Below are 17448 nucleotides of genomic sequence, written 5' to 3'. Positions count from 1 at the left end.
CACCTCTGTCTGACCTAGGCACCCAATCTATCCAGGGGCTCCTTCACCAGCAACCCAGCTAATGGGGGTCTGGGGGCCTGAGGATCATAACCTGGCAGGGCAGAGGGGATGGGTGTCTGAGCTTGGGGAGGGGTCAGCCATAATGGAGTAGGGAGGAGTATGGGACTATCACACTGAGGAGTCTGATTTCAGGGGACAGGGAAGAAATGGGGAAATGGCCTAGGGTACGTGCAGGTGGCTGATGCCAGAAGTGTCTGCCCAAGCACCTGGGAAGCTGAGGTCTGAGTCTGGGGGCCATAGACCAGTGGGTGTGGGGCCATCACTGGAGCTCTGGCTCCCCATGGGCACTAGGGACACTGGGGAGCAGGCTGGCCCCATGGTCTCCACCCCTCCCCCAGCCCACAGCTCAGCTGTTGCAGGGGGGCCCTCTGACCCTGTTACCATGGCAACCGGCCTGCAGCTGGAGTGCAGAAGCCGACAGCCTCTTCTCTAGAGACACCCCCATCCCCACCCACGCACAGGCTCCTGGGGACACAGGGACATGCAGACCAGGCCAGAACACGCAGAGGTATGGGGAGCCAGAGAGAGATTTCCAGACACAGTCCAGAGGGGCAGAGGAAGAGAGGCGAGGAGGAAGGCTCAGGGGTGCTGAAGGGAGGGAAGAAGAAAGGTGCAAGGAGAAGGAGATGACGACCAAGGGGGCAGGAGTCGGCAGGGAGGCCAACACCGGGAGAGGAAGAGGAGCAGAGACCAGGCGCACAGGCAGCCCAGCTGAACTCGGTGGGAGGCGGGGCTCAGAGAGATGAAAACAAAGAGCGCAGAGAACAAAAGGGACCGAGAGCAGGGCCCCTCCCTGAGGCCTGGCAGATGAGGGGGGCAAGGGAAGAGGAGCCATGCTCCAAGGGACCCACAGCCCCCCTTCCAGCCATGTAGGGACACAGGTGTGCAGCGGCAGCAGCTGCCGCCGGGACCCGGCCCCAGGCCCCGGGCCCCGGGCCCCGGGGCCCCGCAGGGGTGTGGCTGCCTGCCAGCCCCCTGCTGCTGGCCCTATTCCCAGTTCCACCTTACTCCTGGGCCTGATGTTAAGGGGCACAGACGCAGGGCCAGTAGTGAGTCTCTCCCTCCGGCTCACATCCCCCGCCAGTCTGGCCTCCCCACCTCCCAGCAGTCCCAGCACCTAAATAATGGGGCTGTCTGGCTCCAGGCCCTGACACTGCACAGAGCGGGGCTAGAGGCACCGACACAGCACAGCTGTCCGCAGTGGCGCCTGCCAGCAAGAGGCCTCGCCTCGTTCCCAGCCACCCACCTCCCTGGCGCGGAAGCCCAGGGACCCACTCTCCTGTGGCTGGCCCCAGCAGAGACCCAGAAAAAGGCCTGGACAGAAACAAGGGTGGCTCGGGCATCCCTCGCCTCTGCCGCCCTATCCAGCCCACGCACGAAGGTGTGAGCTCCGTGCACGCGCATACACAGCGCAGGCCAGGCCACAGGGATTCGCCCAAGGGACGAAGTGTTTCAAGGCAGAGGGAAGGGAGGCAGAGGAAACCTGCATCCTAGACCTCAAGTGCCAGGACAAATGGGGGTCAAGGCCAGCCTGTGGGCCAACAGGAGAAACGAGGTGAGAGCAGACAAGAGGGCAGGCAGAGATGGCTGGCATCCGACTTTCTGGGTGGCAGCCCCATTTGGAGGAGTAACTGGAGGGAGGAAACAATTTGAACTTGGGCAGGGGGCCTGGGCTCTAGTCCTACTTCGTCCACTGATTAACTGGTAACTGGACCTCGGCTTCTCAGTTTCTCCATCTGTAACTCAAGTGGGCTGGATTAAATGATCCTCAAAGTCACCAAGATCCCATGATAGCACCTCTGCAGGAGGGGTCCCATGGCTGTCTTCGCCCAAAGGAGCCAGCCTGGGGCAAGTGGGAAGGCCAGCTCCCCAAACTCTGTGGGGAAGACAGAAGCACCCAGGTCCCTGTTGCCAAGGGGCTGAGCGAGCACACTATCCTAGAAGTAGAAACAGGCTCAAGGCAGTAACCAAGTTCCCACATTACACACTTTCTGGTGTTAGACCTGAACCCAGGACTTACGCATCTGCATTCTTTTCATTATACCAATAGTCTGCAAACTTTCAAAATAAAACTGTACCTCAAGTAAAGTGCAATATAAAGATCTGCCTGTAACTATTTGGGGTCATTTCTAATAGGTGACAGCAGAGCAAGAACGAGTAGGGCTCTGCTCAGACTGACGTGGTTCCATCCGCAGCTCTGCCAGTTTCTAGCTGTGTGACTTTGGGGAAGTTTCTTAATTTCCCCGAAGTTCAGTTTCCTCATCCATAAAATGGAGATAAAAATAGTATCTACTTCCCAGGGTTGTTGTGAAGATTCCATGAGATAATGTAAGTGAAACCTTTAGCCCGGCGTCCCGTACACGGGAGCACCCACCCCTGCTAGCTAGCACTCGATGGCCCGTCAGATATAAAAACAGATCTGCTCCGATTACCGTTCTGGAGAGACTGTAGTGAAAAATCGGACAGAGGGCCCTGCCCTCAGAGTTTGCATCTAACCTCCCGGGCCTCTGCCTCCCAGCCAGAACCCCAATTTTCTATAAGCAAACTTTCTTCCACAAGGCCCCAGTGATTGATTGTGCGCCCTCTAAGGCTGTCCAGGGACGTCACAGGCTGTGCAGGCCTTCGAAAACAGCGCCGTGGATAGATGCAAGCCTTTACAGGGCCGCGCCAGCCGACTCTGAACATACAGGGGATATTCCAGGGACAGGGACAGGTGCATACAGGGACGGCTGGCTCTCTTTGCCTGCCCCCAGGGGAAGGCAGAGTGCCCTGTATGGCAGGTAAGCTCCTTTGGGGCAGTAACCTCACCTGGCTACCTCACTGCTCTATCTACAAGACCCTAGCGCTGCACCTGGCTCACAGGGGTTCAGTAAGTGCTCGTCAGATACACACTAGTGAGTAGCAGTTTGGGCATCCATGGTCAGTCCAGTGGCACTTCCAGAGCCACCTCCCCAGCCCTGCGATACCTGCAAGGCTCCCAAAGCCTTTTCACTGCCCTCCTTGAGCAGAGCCCACCCCACCCAGGGCAGGCACAGTGCGGGGAGCAGCCCCGCCCAGGGCGCTGTTTATCCACTGTCCGGAAGCCCAGAGCAGCTGGGCTGGGAGGCGGTGGCTGAGCAGAGACACCTGGTGCAGGAGGGGGTGGTGGGCGGGTACTCATTAGATGAGACAAAGGGAACTGTGGTTGTGGGGAAAGGCACACATCTCCCACCAGGTGCTGTTTAAGTAAAGAAAAGAGAGGGGCAGGAGAAGGGCAGCCAAGAGCCAGCCAGAGTCCTGCATCCCCTCCCTTGCCTCGTCCTCAGTGACATCTACGAGACCAATCACCTGGCAGGGGCTGCCCTAGCGTAGCTAGAGGCCTGTAGCCAGCCGGAGATGAGCGCCCAGCCGCCAACCTGACCTTCTAGCCTGACTCCGTCCACGCACTTGCCATCCCGGCCCCCTCAAACTCCACTCCACCTACCTCAACCTGCCCACGTTTGTCTAGGGAAGGAAAAACCAAAGGCGCCAGACCCACAGCCAAACAGACCCTTGGCCACCCCGAAAATCATCCCGCCAGAGTGCGGGAGGTGAAGAGACCCACACCGTCCTGCCGCCCCAGTGCCCAGCCCGCGCCTGCCACCTGACCCACAGCAGTGGCCCCAGTTGAGGTCACGCCCCCAGGGAACTCGCCGGGTCTCCCCCACCGCACCCTTGGGCCTCCCGGATCCCGCTGCCCCTTTTCCCAACCCATGTCCCTCGCGGCCCCGCCCCCTCGTCGCGGCCCCGCCCCTCGTCGCGGCCCCGCCCCCGCCTACCATCCTTCCGGTAGAAGGCGATCTCCACTTTGCGCTCCTCCGCGCCCAGCAGGGCCTGCGCGATCTGCGCGGCCGCGCGGCGCTGCGTGCGCGGCCCGTGCAGGAAGTCGCAGGTGCAGGGCCGCTGCATCACCTCGGCCCGCGAGTAGCCGCACAGCTCGCAGAAGCCGTCGTTGCAGTAGATGACGGCGCAGTTCTCCACCCGAGCGTTGGCGATGATGAACTTGCGGCCTGGGGGGCGGGGATGAGCAGGCACGTGAGCAGGGACCCCTGCCTCGGGGGCTCCCAGCCTTTTCCCCGCATTCTCTTGTCACACACAGCCACCCGCCCGGGGACTCCCCGCCCCAGGGAGCACAGCGGGGACTGGGGTCCCCAGCAGGGGGCGAACACAGCTGTGCCCCAGACACAGGTGCCTCGGGCCGGGTCGGCCCGGCGACGCGCCCCCTCCCCCGCCCGGCCCGCGGGCTGGCGGCGTGGCTTCCCTCCGGCAGCCCGCCAGCGGCCCCCCGCCCCCTCCGCGCCCGGGGCCGAGGCCAGCCTGGACGGGTGTCAGCAAAGCGTGTCAGCAGCCGCGGCAGAGGGATAAACACTGGGCCTGGAGAGGGAGCCTGGGAAGGGCCAGAGATGGCGGCTAGCCTTCGCTTTGCATCAGGTCCTCCGGCTTCTCTTCCTGACCCCTGCTCTCTAGACACGGCGGGGGGGTGGGGGGGGCACGCGCTCACTGGGCACTCCTTACCCCGGGGATCCTTAGGAAATCACTCCCCCAAGTATCTGCGGACCCAGCAGGTCAGTACTTCCCCGGGACTTACGCACCCCTCCAAGGGCAGTCAGGGGCTGGAGAGTGGGCTCTCTAAAGGGGACGAGGGAGGTACCACGTGAGCATCTGCGATGCTTTTTCTCATATAATACTCAGACAACCCCATAAGGTAATCATCATTATCTTTGTTTCTTAGATGAAGAAACTTAGGCTCAAAAGAAGTTCAGAGCCATGCCCACATCTTGCAGCTTGTAAAAGAGCCAGCTTTTGAAGCTAGGTCTGGTAGGAGAAGAAATACACTGAGGGTTACAGGCAGAAACTCAAGGTCATAGGGAGCAAGGAAAGGAACCCAATCCCTAGAAATACCGGAGCCAGGGGTGGACCTGAGACAGTGGCCCACTTGTAAGAAGACAGATCCAGGAAAGGGACCTGCCCCGGGGAAGTGAGGCCCCATCAAGGAGAGGTGCCCTGATAGACCCATTTCAGCTAGACATGGCTCACCCCCCCACACACACCTGCCCCAAGAGCCAGACTGGCAGGTGAGCAGCAGACAGGCAGCAGACCCAGCTGGTGCCAAGGAAGATGCTCTGGGATAAGACCTTTTTATAAACACAAAAGTTTCCGACCACTTTGGCCTTTAATGCTGGGGCTTTGGGTGGCAGTTGGAACTCTGCCCCCTCCAATTCCGGTGGACACAGCCCTCGGGCTGCAGCCCTGGGTAATCCCATGGGCGAGGGTTGCAGCTGCAACAAGCCCCCCCCCCCGGGGGGGGAGGCTGCTTTCCTAAGCCCTCCCTTACCCTGACTCCAGGAAGTTACTTTTTGAAGTTGGATCATTTTTAGGTCAGTTCACCAGGCCCCCAAAACCCCCAGGCAGCCAACAACCTCAGGAGTCAGGGTTCCCTGTCCCATGAAAAGACCCCTGACTTGGCCTCCATCTCCACCTGAGCCCAAGGCAGTCCAGACTACCAGCCACACACACCAGCTTTGGAAAAGAGAAACCAGCTCCCAGGCCCAGAGAGAGAAGATCGAGTTTCTTCGAAGGCAGGCCCTACCCCCACCCCTTCCTTGAGCTCCTGGAATACCACCACAGAAGGGATCTGAAAGGCTCCTTCGGCCACCCCGTCCTTTCTAGATGTGGAAACTGAGATCTGGACAAGATAGAGTCACTCAAGGTCACATGGCTCAGTGGCAGAGGTGGGGCCAGAAGCCAAGACCCCAGATCCTAGCCCAGATTCTTTCTTTCCATACCTAGCTCCTGGGCCTTCTGGAGCTTTTGAGAAGGAAAGACCCTATCCTGTGGCCCTCACGGTGTCAGTCTCCTCCCCCTCAGGATCATCTTGTTCCTCTGCTTCAGACAATGCTGCCCATCGAACTGATCCCTCCCTCCCCCAACCACAGTTACAAGCACACGTTGTCCTGTGCTCACAGGGTCATGGGCAAGGAATGTCACCCGCTCCCTGCTCCCAGGGCCCTTGGCAGTCACACCCACCATGGCACATGCAGCCTTGGAGACGGACGCATGCATGCTGGGAGGATCAAACACCCACGCCAGAACATTCACCTAGCCTGGGACACTTCTGGAAGCCTCCTCTACTGGGCCAGCCTTAGGGGTGCTGTAGTCCCCATAAAGGGGCTCAGGACAGGAAAATCAGCAATATGGGGACACTGCCTGTTAGACCCTTAAAGCCCAGCTTCAGGCTATGACACCCTCTCACTTGGGAGTCCACAGTTTGTAGCTCTGTCAAAGATTCCTCCCCACAGCCCATGCAGGACCGAACTCATGGGCTACACCTACAGCCCCAAGAGCAGGTTGGGCACTCACTCTAAGCTCTTGGCTCTCAGTCTCTCAAAAACACAGTCAAGACGGCTCAGGCACAATACTTAGTGTCTCACACTTTGGACCATATACCTTCTGTCCCTGCCCCCACACAGCCCCATCCACATCCAGGCACCCAGAGTTACGGATACCTGCACACTTGAGATGTCACACACACTCCCGGACCCCGCAAGCCTGAGCTGAACCTCCCGCCCTGCGCCCCAATACAGTCCCCTTGGCCCCAAACCCACGGCCCCCGGCACCAAGCTTGCCCTCACGACCCCTGGCCCGCGGCTTGAGGCCAACAGCCCCCACTGACTTGCACTAGCCCGATGCAGACGGCCCCGGGCACGCCCCTCCATTCACACTTGGGAGAGCTCGGCCCGCCCCCAGCGCCCCCTCCCCGTCGGCCCCCTCCCCCACTCACTCTGGCCCTCAAACTTGCGGATGATGGTGTCCAGGAAGGTGTTCTGCGGCGCGACATGGCCCCTGCGCACCGGCATCCTGAGCCCATGGGCGGGCCGGGCGGGCCCCCACCCACCCCGGCCCGGCCCGGCCCAACACAGGCTTCGGGTGGCCCGGCCCGGCCGTGATCCCCGCACCCCGCGGCCAAGCAGAGCACGGGCGGGGCCGGGACTGGGTTGCGGGCGCGGGGTCCCCGCTCGGCTCCCGGCTCCTGACCGCGGGCCGGGCCTGGAGCCGTCTGAGCTCGGGCCGCCCGGCCGCCCGCACACCTGTCTGCCGGCCCCCGCCGAGCCACGGGCCCCGCTCCGCCGCGTCCCCGCGCTGCGCTCCGCCCGCCCGAGCGCGGGGCTCCCGGCTCCCGCCCGCCGCGCCGACAGCCGCTCCGGCGCCCGCGGCTCCGGCTGCGCCTGCGGCTCGGCCCGGCGGCGGAAGGGTTAACGCGGCGCGCGCCCCTCGGGCTCCGGCCCCCGCCTCCCGGCCCCCTCCCGCCCGCCGCGCGCCCGCAGCACCGCCCTCTCCCCCCCACACCCCGCGCGCCCGCCCTTCCCATTGGCTGAGCAGCGCCAAGGGCTCCCCCCACCCCAGCCCCTCGCTCAGCCCAGGAGCCCCCGGGACTCGCGCGCTCCAAAGAGGGGGAAGGGGCCCCTAGGTAGGGGAGCAGTGAGGACAGGTGCGACGGTCGGCCTTGAGACGGCCAGGGAGGGGACTGGGGGTTTGCACCCCCACCCCCGACTGCAAGGGCTGAGGAACCTGACTTGGAGTGGGCTGGTCCCTTAATGCCCTGGCCGCCCACCACGCCAAGCACCCGCTGGGTACACACAACAGGCGCTCAAAGCCTGCCGTAGGTGACATGGTCGAGACCTGGGCCCTGGGAGGACAAGCCCAGGGTCAGGGGAGATCCGGGAAATGTGAAGGGCAAGATAATCTGGAGGACCCGGGTGGGGCGCGATTTGAAATAAGGATGGGTGAGACTTAGGAGGGGCATGCACTCTGAGCAGCGGTGACCTCCCAACACACACACACACAGCCCGATCTCCGGGGTTATTCGGGGGCCCTCCTGCACAGAGAGGTAACATTCTGACACGAGTTGCGGCCTCCTAGCTGAGGGATCAAAGGCCCCTGAGCGCGAGGTTCCAGCCTGGGGATCCCCTTGTACGAGTGGCCCTCCCTCCCTCTGCAGCGCGGGCCAGCCTTGCAGGCCCAATCCGCGGCGGGCTCGGGGCCCTGCGGCGCTGCGGCGGCCCAGCCCCTCGGAAAACCCTGGCCTAGCCGCAGGCCCCTCCCCCCCCGCCGGCCAGCTGGCTCGCTCCAGCTGCAGCTCCCTTATTTAGGCAAGGAGGCCTGAGGATGCTCAAGGGCAGGCAGGGTGTCTGCCCGCCGCCTGCCCACCGCCTGCCTGGGTCTGAGTGAGGGTCTCTGGGGCGCGGTGTCCCCGGCCTGAGCAGCCAGGCAGGGCCCTGCGAAGGCCAGGGCATGAAGGCAGAGTGTTGACAGCTGAGCTGGCCGGTGGGGAGGCGTCGGGGCCGCTGAATGGACAGCCGTGGGTCCCCTCCCCTGCAGCCGAGATCTGAGACCCGGCTAGATGGATGGGGCCATGTGGGGGCCCCTGAGGGCTTGCAGCTGCCTCTGTCCTTGGAGCAAGGGGGTGGGTCTTGTCACCGGGGAGAACCATCATGGGATGTAGGGGGAGGGGAGGAACAAAGGGCAAAGAAGGAAGCAGAGTCTGGAAGGAGAAAGGCCCACAGGAAGAGGTCTTGGTGAGACCACCCTACCCAGACTCTCACCTTCCACCCAGAAGCAAAAAGATGCAAACATTGGGGCCAGATGGGGCCATTGGCCAGCAGATGACACCTCTTTTTTATTTGCTGGTGGGTGGGCAGTGACTCAGGGAGGCAGCCAGTGGGAGAGAAGGAGGTGGCTCCATCAGCTGATGCTAAAAAAGACCAGAGGCTCTTGCCTGTACAGTCATCCCCTCGGCCCTCTCCACCTCCCTCCGGCAGCTTCCTCACTCCAAGATGCTCCGGGCCTTCCGTAGCATAACTCCCCTTCTTTTGTGACCTGGCATTAGACACATCAACCCATCTGGGTCCTGCCCAGCTCCTCCCCAGCCCACGACCACTCCTGGATGCTGGGTTGCCTGCCCTAAGTCCAGGCTGATTCCAGTTTGAGTTAGGTGTCTTCCCCTCCAGGCTGAGGGTTTGAGAGAGCGGGGAAAGGCCTGCAGTTCGGACAGGCACCAGGAGAGAGGACATGGAGGGGGGCATTGCAGCATTCCCTTCTCTCCAGACTAAGGCCAAAGGGAAGGAAGCTGGTCATCTGGCCTGGCCAGCTGTCCACACTGTGGTAACACGTTCCCAGGACAAGCCTCTGCTCTTATCCCAATGGGAGGATGAAGATTTCAGAGGGACCCTGGATCCTCCCAAAAGAGAAGAGACCAGACACAGAGTAGCCCTCCTCCTGTGCATAGAGGCAGGTGTGAAGAGAGCTGTTCCCTCGGCTAAGGAGAGGCAAATCTCTCTCTCTCTCTCTCTCTCTCTCTCTCTCACACACACACACTCTTAGACACTCACTCAGAAGTCAAGCCAAATGCAGGTTTCTGACTTCCTGGAGGTTGAGAGGAGGGTCTGAAGGCAGCCCCCCTGAGCCACCCCACAGCCAAGGATAGGGATGAGGAAGAGAGGCTGTGACATGGGGGTGAGGTGTCTCCAAAGACATCCTTCTTGGGGCCACAGGTACCAGGCACCAAGAGGTAAAGGGCAACAGAGAACCTGATGGAGAGCAGCCCCCCACCCCACACACCATCTTCCCACCTCCATTACCCCCAGATCAAAGAGCAAGAGGAAAGTGCCCAACCTTAAAACCTAAAGCAACCAGAATCCACCCACCCCACTTCAAGCTCACAGAGCCATTTGCAAGGACATTCCAGGGAAGAGCTCTCTCCCCCAGCCTGTCTGTGACTGAGGGAAGGGAGAGGCTGTATTGACAGCAAGACAAGGAGGCTCCTCCCAGCTCCCAGAAAGAGACAGTTTAGGGAGAAAAGTCTGTGGGGGAAAACAACCTGCCCACCCCACTCTCTGCTCCTGCTCAGTTTGAGCGAATCAAGCCAGAACATCCTAGAAGGAAATAAGAAATTGAAGCCTGTGCTTGCTGGTGGACCCCCAAGGAGCAGGCCAGGGAAGACACAGCCAAAAGAGGGCCTGGGAGAGCAAGGGACAATCACAGGGGACTGGGAAACAGTTCCAGTCAGATGGGCGCAACGAAGACATCTTACAGCAGAATGGTTCCTCAGAACCCCGGGGGAGGTAGAACACTGTACCATCCCTTGCCGTGCAAGGGGAAGCTTAGGATACATAGAGGGGGCCTTACTTTTCTGTGCAACTAAGTACTGAGAAGGGGGATATTTTCGGCTATGAACTGGGGTTGGAGGAAAGTAAGATCAAAGCAGCAGCATGTTGCACCCCCAGAAGTGGGGACTCGGGGCATGCTGAAAGCAAGGAAGGAAGGGAAGAGAGGGACAGAGGAGGGAGGGCAACCCCCCTCAGACCCCTAGCCAGGAGCCAGAGCTCCCTGCAGCCACTGCCATCTGCAGGCCCCCCTGCAGCAATCCTGTCAACCCCCAGCCCATAATCAAGGTCTCCTGGCAACCTGCTACCCACTGTTGGTGACATCACCCTGCCGTGGTGATGTCAAAAGAGGCAAGTAAGGTGCTGGACACTAGGATTCAGGAGACCTGACTTCTAATTCCGGTTCTTCTACCAGTGACATCAACATACGTTTACCGGGGGCTTCCTGTGTGCCAGACCCCATGGGGGGTGGGAATAGAAGAGATAAGCCAGGATCCTTCCTCTGGGGATTCACAGTCCACTAAGGCTTGAGAAAGGCGGAGGACAGAAAGACATGGTGTAGCCTGTGTGATGTGCTGTGGGGTTATTACAAGGATGTGTCGTTTACTTTCAACTGGAAGAGTCTGGGAAGGCCCTGCAAAGGGAGATTTCAGAGCAGGTCTCTGAAGGTCAAGATGGGACAGGGCAGAAGCACGGCAGGAGGAAGGGGGACAACAATGAGCAAAGGCATCGGGACTGGAGAATGAAGATCAGGTCTGGGGACAGAACAGTCTGGTGTGGTGCCACTGGAGCAATAGGTTAGAGCATTAATAGAGCACTGGGGAGTATGGATTTTACCGTGTGTGTATAGGAACCGTGGTGGAAGCTGAAACATACTGTCCACGAATACAGAAATCATATTCGTCTTTGCATAGATCCTAGCACAGAGTCAGTATCTAGTAAAGGTCTGTTGAATGAATGAAATGTGCATATTAGCTTGGAGAAACTGAGGCAAAAAATGAGGTGTTTCAATACCTTATTGCTGCATAAGAGCCGTCCCAAACCCCAGTGACTTAAATCGATGACAGTATTTATTTTGCCCATGTCCCTGTCATTTGGGTACGTTCAACCAGGACCATTTGTGTCTCTGCCACTCATATCAGGACTGAAAAGCTCATTCGCTCACGTTTGGTGGTTGATGCTAGCTATCCGCTAGGACTTTTCTTGTGGCTGGCCTTGTTTCTCTTTTTCTTTTTTTTTTTTTAAACGTTCTCTTTATTTTATTTTTTTTTTCAAGATTTTATTTATTTATCTGAGAGAATGGGAGACAGAGAGCATGAGAGGGGAAGGGTCAGAGGGAGAAGCAGACCCCCTGCTGAGCAGGGAGCCCGATGCGGGACTCGATCCAGGGACTCCAGGATCATGACCTGAGCCGAAGGCAGTTGCTTAACCAACTGAGCCACCCAGGCGCCCTGGCCTTATTTTTCTAAACGCCTTTTCTTGTGGCTGGCCTCGCTTCCTCCTAGCATGGTGGCTGGGTTGAAGGGCAAGTGTCCCAAGAGAGGTCCAGGCAACAGCTGTACCACCTTTAACAACGTAGCCTCAAAAGTCACAGAAAATAACGTCTGCCATAATCATGGCCCATCATACGCAAAGAGAGGTCCAAAGACCCCCACTTCTCAATGGAGGAGTGTCACTGACATGAGAAAAACAAGTGCAATGGTATCTATTGGCATGACCATCTTGGAAAAATATAATCTGCCACAGCGAGATATGCAGTAGTCCAGGAGAGGGATGTCAAAAACTTGAACCAGGTCAGAGGTGATGGAAAGGGGCCTGTTTGTTGTGTAACTTTAGGAGGATCACTAAATCTCACTTTCCTTACCTGTAAAATGAGAAGACCAAAAAAGCTGATCTCTGAGATCCCTTCCAGCCCCAACAGTGAATGATTCCCTTAATTCTACACAACCACATTCCCCACCCATTCATTTTCCCTCAGTACCCATCTCCACCTCCATCTCCAACTCCTGCCTCTGCCCTCTAATCCAGGTGACCTTGAGGCCAATGATTACTCCACAGCTAGCACCCTGGTCCATCCTACATATTTATTTCAGACCAAAATAACTGGAGTGGGGGACCCATAAGGGTAGGTGAGAACACCCTCAGACCCATCAGTCTCCCACTGAAGCCTGCTGTGTGCTCATCACCATAGGGTCTCCTGAAAACAAACAGACATTGGTACAGACTCCACCTGCAAGGAGTTCATCATTTAACTGGGGAGAACTAATGAGCATGAATGTTATGAAAACAATCTGGTGTGACATTGTGCTGCTGATAATAGGTTCAGGGGAGTTCAGAGGACGGAGGGCTCTGAGTGGGTTAGGGCAGCCAGGAGGGCTTCCTGGGAAGGCTGCATCCTCCTGTATGGGCAGGGTTTTCTTGGACACAGAAGAAGGGCGTGAACATTTTCATTAAGCAAAATCCCAACGGGAGTCAGATGTGGAGTCTCCCCACCGATCTATTTACCCCCAAACGACAAAGAAGGGAGGTCAGTTTAAATCTCCTCTGCTTGGGAACTTAACAGCCATCTGTCCCTAAGGATGATTTAAGGATGGAGCTCGGCCTCCTCAGACACAAGCAGGGCTTCGGTGAGGCTCCAGAACTTAGTGAGTAGTAGAAGTTCCAGAATTACGATATAGGAGGCACTGATGGGGAGAGAGAACCTGATTATAAAGGGAGAACTAGGGCACTTTCTAGAGGCTGAATTTGCATGTGTTCCTTTGAAATAATTATTTACTAAGCACCTACTATGGACCTGACACTGTTCTAAGATATAGTTGTTGTTGTTGTTGTTGTCGTTCTTAAATAATGCCCTCAGAGCTTGCAAAACCAGTGCACTGTTTGACATAGACTAGGGAGTTATTTTTGGGTGTTCTGACAGACTAAAAAATATTAAGGAGCAAATCACGCTTTGGTGTCACCCTGCCAGGGAAGCTGGCCTGGCAGGAGATCCCAAGCTCTCTTGGCTGCTCAGGTCCAGCAGGGCGGGAGGCTGTCTCTGTCCAAGGTGCTGAAAGCCTTCCATGCCAGGATCGGCAGGAAACCAGGGAGGGCAGCTCAGGTGAGCAAGAGAGGGGCCCTCCTCCCGACACAGTGAATTATACAGTCACCTCAAACCATGAAAATGCATCTGTAACTGGACAGTAGCTCCAGGAGGCAGCATACGGGGAAGCAAGAGCTGGTTTTGCCAATTGGTGCTACAAAGCCTCAGGTCTCACTTCCCTATGCCCCAAAAGTGCCTTAATCCCTCACCCCCACCCAAGTCATCAAGGAAAAAATATGAATCCTCCCCTGAACTTTACATTTGAAATTCCTTGGCTTTTCCTTGGGGGTTTGTGTTGCTTTATGAAATATTAGAGCCAGAAGGGAGCACTTTCATATTTTAGATGAGAAAACAGATTCAGAGCAGTGCAGATCCTTCCTCAAGTTTGTGCCAGAGGTTAGAAACAGAGCTGCACAAGAAGCAGCTCTCCTGGTTCTTAGTTAAGTGATTTCCCACCCCACACACCAGACCAGGTCAGGGATTATATACCACATATAACAAGAGTTGAAAGAAATCAGGAATTAGGGGTGCCTGGGTGGCTCAGTTGGTTAAGCATCTACCTTCAGCTCAGGTCATGATCTCAGGGTCCTGGATCGAGCCCCACATCGGGCTCCCTGCTCAGAGCCTGCTTCTCCCTCTTGCTCTGCCTCTCCCCTATGCTAGTTCTCTCTCAAATAAATAAATAAAATCTTTAAAAAAAAAAAAAAGAAAACAGGATTTCAAGGTGTATATATGAGAGAGAGAGAGAAAAAAGATACAAGACCCAGAGAATTCTAAATACAGAGGTAGCTATGTCAGCTCTCCAGAACTATTCCCTGTTCATTCTGCTAAACTCATCAGGCAGAATTCAGAGCCTCCCCCAGCTTGGGAGGGAGGATGAGCATGGGAATGCTAACCCCAAACTAGCTCCACATCTTGAAGGGTAGCTATCCCACCCCATGAATCATCGACCAACATGAAGGACCAGAAAAGAGAACTCAGGTCCTACCAGGTCTTCCACTCCATCGTCTTCCCAATCTACTCACAAATGATTATCCATCACTCTGTATGTGTCCCATACTGTAAGAGAGCCCTAGAGAAATAAGGACATATAATCCAGCCTCTGGACCTTGAAAAGTTCGCACTTAGTTGGGAAGAAAAAGTGCTCACATGTGAATAGATAATGTATTGCAGGGGCTAAATACAACGAATGGCAGCCAACAAGAGATGTCACATGGTCCTAGATCCCAAGTGGCAAGAAGTGGTGCAAACCATAAATGCTTTGACTTCAGAGTAGGAAGAGATAATTTTAAGCCTGGAAGGGAAGGGAAGGCAAGGCTTTATAAAGCAGGGTTTAGGGAAAATTTAGCTGAGTGGCCAGGACACCTCATCTCTGTCCCTCTGGATAACAGCAGTCCAGACTGAGGCCTTCTTGTAGGAAGACAGAGCTGGTGAGGGTGTGAAGGTGATAGCAGAAGCAGATTATGTGCAGGGGCCCAGAATGTCCAAGAAGAGAGGATACAATTTTTCTCCCCTGAAAAAGAAAGAGCTCAGGCGCTCCCTCTTCTGGATGCACGAGGCAGAACAGCAGCTAAATCAGGCTCCTCTAGGCACTGAGGTTGGCCAGTTCCTACGGCAGCCTAGGCTGGAATTTCGGAAGCCAGAGAACAGAATGGGAACCCCAAGAAAGGCCCACATCATCATCAACAGCAAATGTACCAGGAACATCTAGTTTGCTGGTCACTGGGAGTCAAGGGGTTTATAATCCAATTGGGAGGGCAGGAAGACAACACAATGGCTAAAGGTCTATCAGGGTTTGGGATCAGGGTCTCTGTATTTCACAAATCAATCTAGAGGATCTATCTATAGGCTTCTCCTCTCCCCCTGGGTTAGAGAGAGGGCCTGGTCCCTCCCCAGGGCACCTGAGAAGCAGGCAGAAGGGGTTCTGCCCAGCCAGTCCTCATGATGGTTGCTATGGAATCACCAGGCTGGGCACACTTGATGCTCAAAGTCCCAGTTCCCAAGAGACCCAGCACCACAGGAACCACACCAGGAAACTGGGCCAGGCTGAAGGGCTGGAGGAGAAAAGAGGGGAGGCCGGAGGGGGAACAGGGGCAGGCCTGTGAGACTGATCCCTGACGACTGTGGCCTTCTTTGAGGAGCCTCCACTGCCTACATCAGGGGCCCCCATGATCATCATTCAGGAGACCCCAGCTTGACCCTAAAAACTCCCCATTTTCACTCTGGATCCCAGGAACAAAGGGCAGTTTCAAGTCCCATGGATGTGAAAACATTCATATCCATCCTGATGTTCTCAGTTCAAATTAGCTTTGAAGGGACAGGAACTAAAAGAGGAGGCAGGTCAAGGAGGGAGCTCCAGGAAACACTGCCCAAGGGCACATACATATGTGTGATATGTGTGCTTACACATATGCACACATACACATACATATTCACTCATATATACACACATTCACACACATCCATACACACTCACACATGTTCCTACTTACAAACAGACACACACACACAGGCATGGGCACAAAATCTGCTCAGGGCTCTGGCTCAGCAGAAAGAGTCTAAACCTCCAGGAGAATCAAGGCCTGGAGATACCCAGGTCTCTCTCAGGAAGTTAGTGCAAACTCCCCAGGAGTCCCCAAAGGCTGATAGTCACAGGTCACTCAGGGCAAGGTCTTAAGATTCTCAGAGGTCTCCCTGCCCCCTCACTTTCCTACCAATCTGAAAGCCAGGAGACAGAAGAGTATCCAGAAAAGGGTCAGCGTGCCCTTGGGAGCCCACCTGTGGGACAGGGGCGGCAGTTACAAGCTCCAGAGTGAGGCCCCTGCACTCTTTCCCACAACTCCCCAGCAGCGGCTGCAACTGCCTCCTCCCTCAGGAGCCATGGCCCCTGGTGCTCACGCCTCCGGCTGTGCTGAACATCACTCCCTGTGCCTTTGATTCACCCTACCTGGCATGGTCTGTGCAGCAGCAGAGAGGTTTCCCAAGAGAAGACACCCCTGTTCTCCTGGAGTGGGCTGGTCCCAGAGTCATCATCAGGACCTCCAGGCTTATGCAAATGAACCACTTCAGGGTCCCAGAGGATTAATGTGGACCCCCACCCCAGCTGAGCCCAGAGGCACGTGCCGCTGGGCCCTTGCTCATTCTGGGTATCATTGTTTAGGGACGCCTGATCCCAGGCCTTTGCTCCAACCTCTTCTCTTCAGCTCTCTGCTGCCCTCATGTGGCTTCCTTAAGAAGGGTTGGGGCTGCATGATGGCTCCCCAGTGCCCGCTCAGGAGCCCCTTTTAGAAGGGCAACATCTCCCACTGCCTGAGTCCTAAATACCCCAGACTCTGCCCAAAGCCCTTCCCGAAATATCCAGTTCCACCTTGCAATCGGGAAGCTGGGCAAACCTCTCAGCTCCCAACCCAACCTCCCAGCACAGCATGAGTTACATCAGACAGAGGCTCCTAAACTAAAGAAGGGCTGCTCCCCTCCCTCTGCTGGCTTCCCCCCCTTCCCTTGCCTCCTTTTCCCTCAGCTCCCCACCCAGGCCTTGCCAGCAGGCAGGAAGGAAGCTGCTCATAGTGGGGAGGGTGGGGCACTTCCAGCTCACACTGAACAACTCCGGGCTGGGCTATAAAGAGTCAGGGCCTTCCGCTCCCGTCACCCGCCACCCTCCACAGCCCCCACAGCCCCACGCACCCCCTTCAAGGCCAGAGCTTTCCCTCCCCCAAGGTCAGGGCATCCCATCTCAAGCCCTGCCCAGAGCTCTGCTTTGAAGGGAAGACAGGAAAAAGATTTACCTCCTTCTAAAGGAGGAGCCATGGGCCTGGCTACTTACCCACAAAAGGGTCTGTCACCTGCACTGACCAAGGCAGATGGGGGTGGGGTCTGGACCAGCCTTCCCAATGGCAAAGAACACAGCCAATCCCTGAGACCCAGGGGCTGGGCTCCCAAAGACCTTCCAGCTCAAAATCCCACAATTCAAAGCTAAAATTGCTTGCCTCTCAGTGGAACTTCAAGTCTGTGGGTCTTGAAAATTTTGTCTTTTCAGAAATTACTCTTCAAAGTGCGGTTGCTAATAAGAGCAGTGGGCCACTGAGCCGCATAAGCCTTAATGCCCTAGTAGGGATGACAGACAAA

At 56.8% G+C, this 17448-nt stretch overlaps 1 protein-coding gene across 1 annotated transcript in view; it reads right to left on the bottom strand.

Moving 5' to 3' along the window:
* The window catches only part of KCNH2 (potassium voltage-gated channel subfamily H member 2), a 32794-nt gene extending 25556 nt beyond the window's left edge, over window positions 1-7238 (bottom strand). Inside the window, exons 1-2 of the mRNA XM_045864053.3 lie at window positions 6860-7238; window positions 3858-4088 (exon numbers count right to left, since the gene is read on the bottom strand). Coding sequence (XP_045720009.1) covers window positions 3858-4088; window positions 6860-6935 — 307 coding nt within the window. The 5' untranslated portion in view covers window positions 6936-7238. The remainder of the gene's footprint in view (window positions 1-3857; window positions 4089-6859) is intronic.
* Between the last annotated feature and the right edge of the window lie 10210 nt (window positions 7239-17448).

This window comes from Mirounga angustirostris, unplaced genomic scaffold (assembly GCF_029215605.1).
Source record: "Mirounga angustirostris isolate CCGP_5_RB_7025 unplaced genomic scaffold, mMirAng1.0.hap1 SCAF_12, whole genome shotgun sequence".
NCBI lineage: Eukaryota > Metazoa > Chordata > Mammalia > Carnivora > Phocidae > Mirounga > Mirounga angustirostris.
The sequence above is the reverse complement of the archived record's forward strand: the minus strand, read 5'-3'. Positions and strand labels throughout refer to the sequence as shown.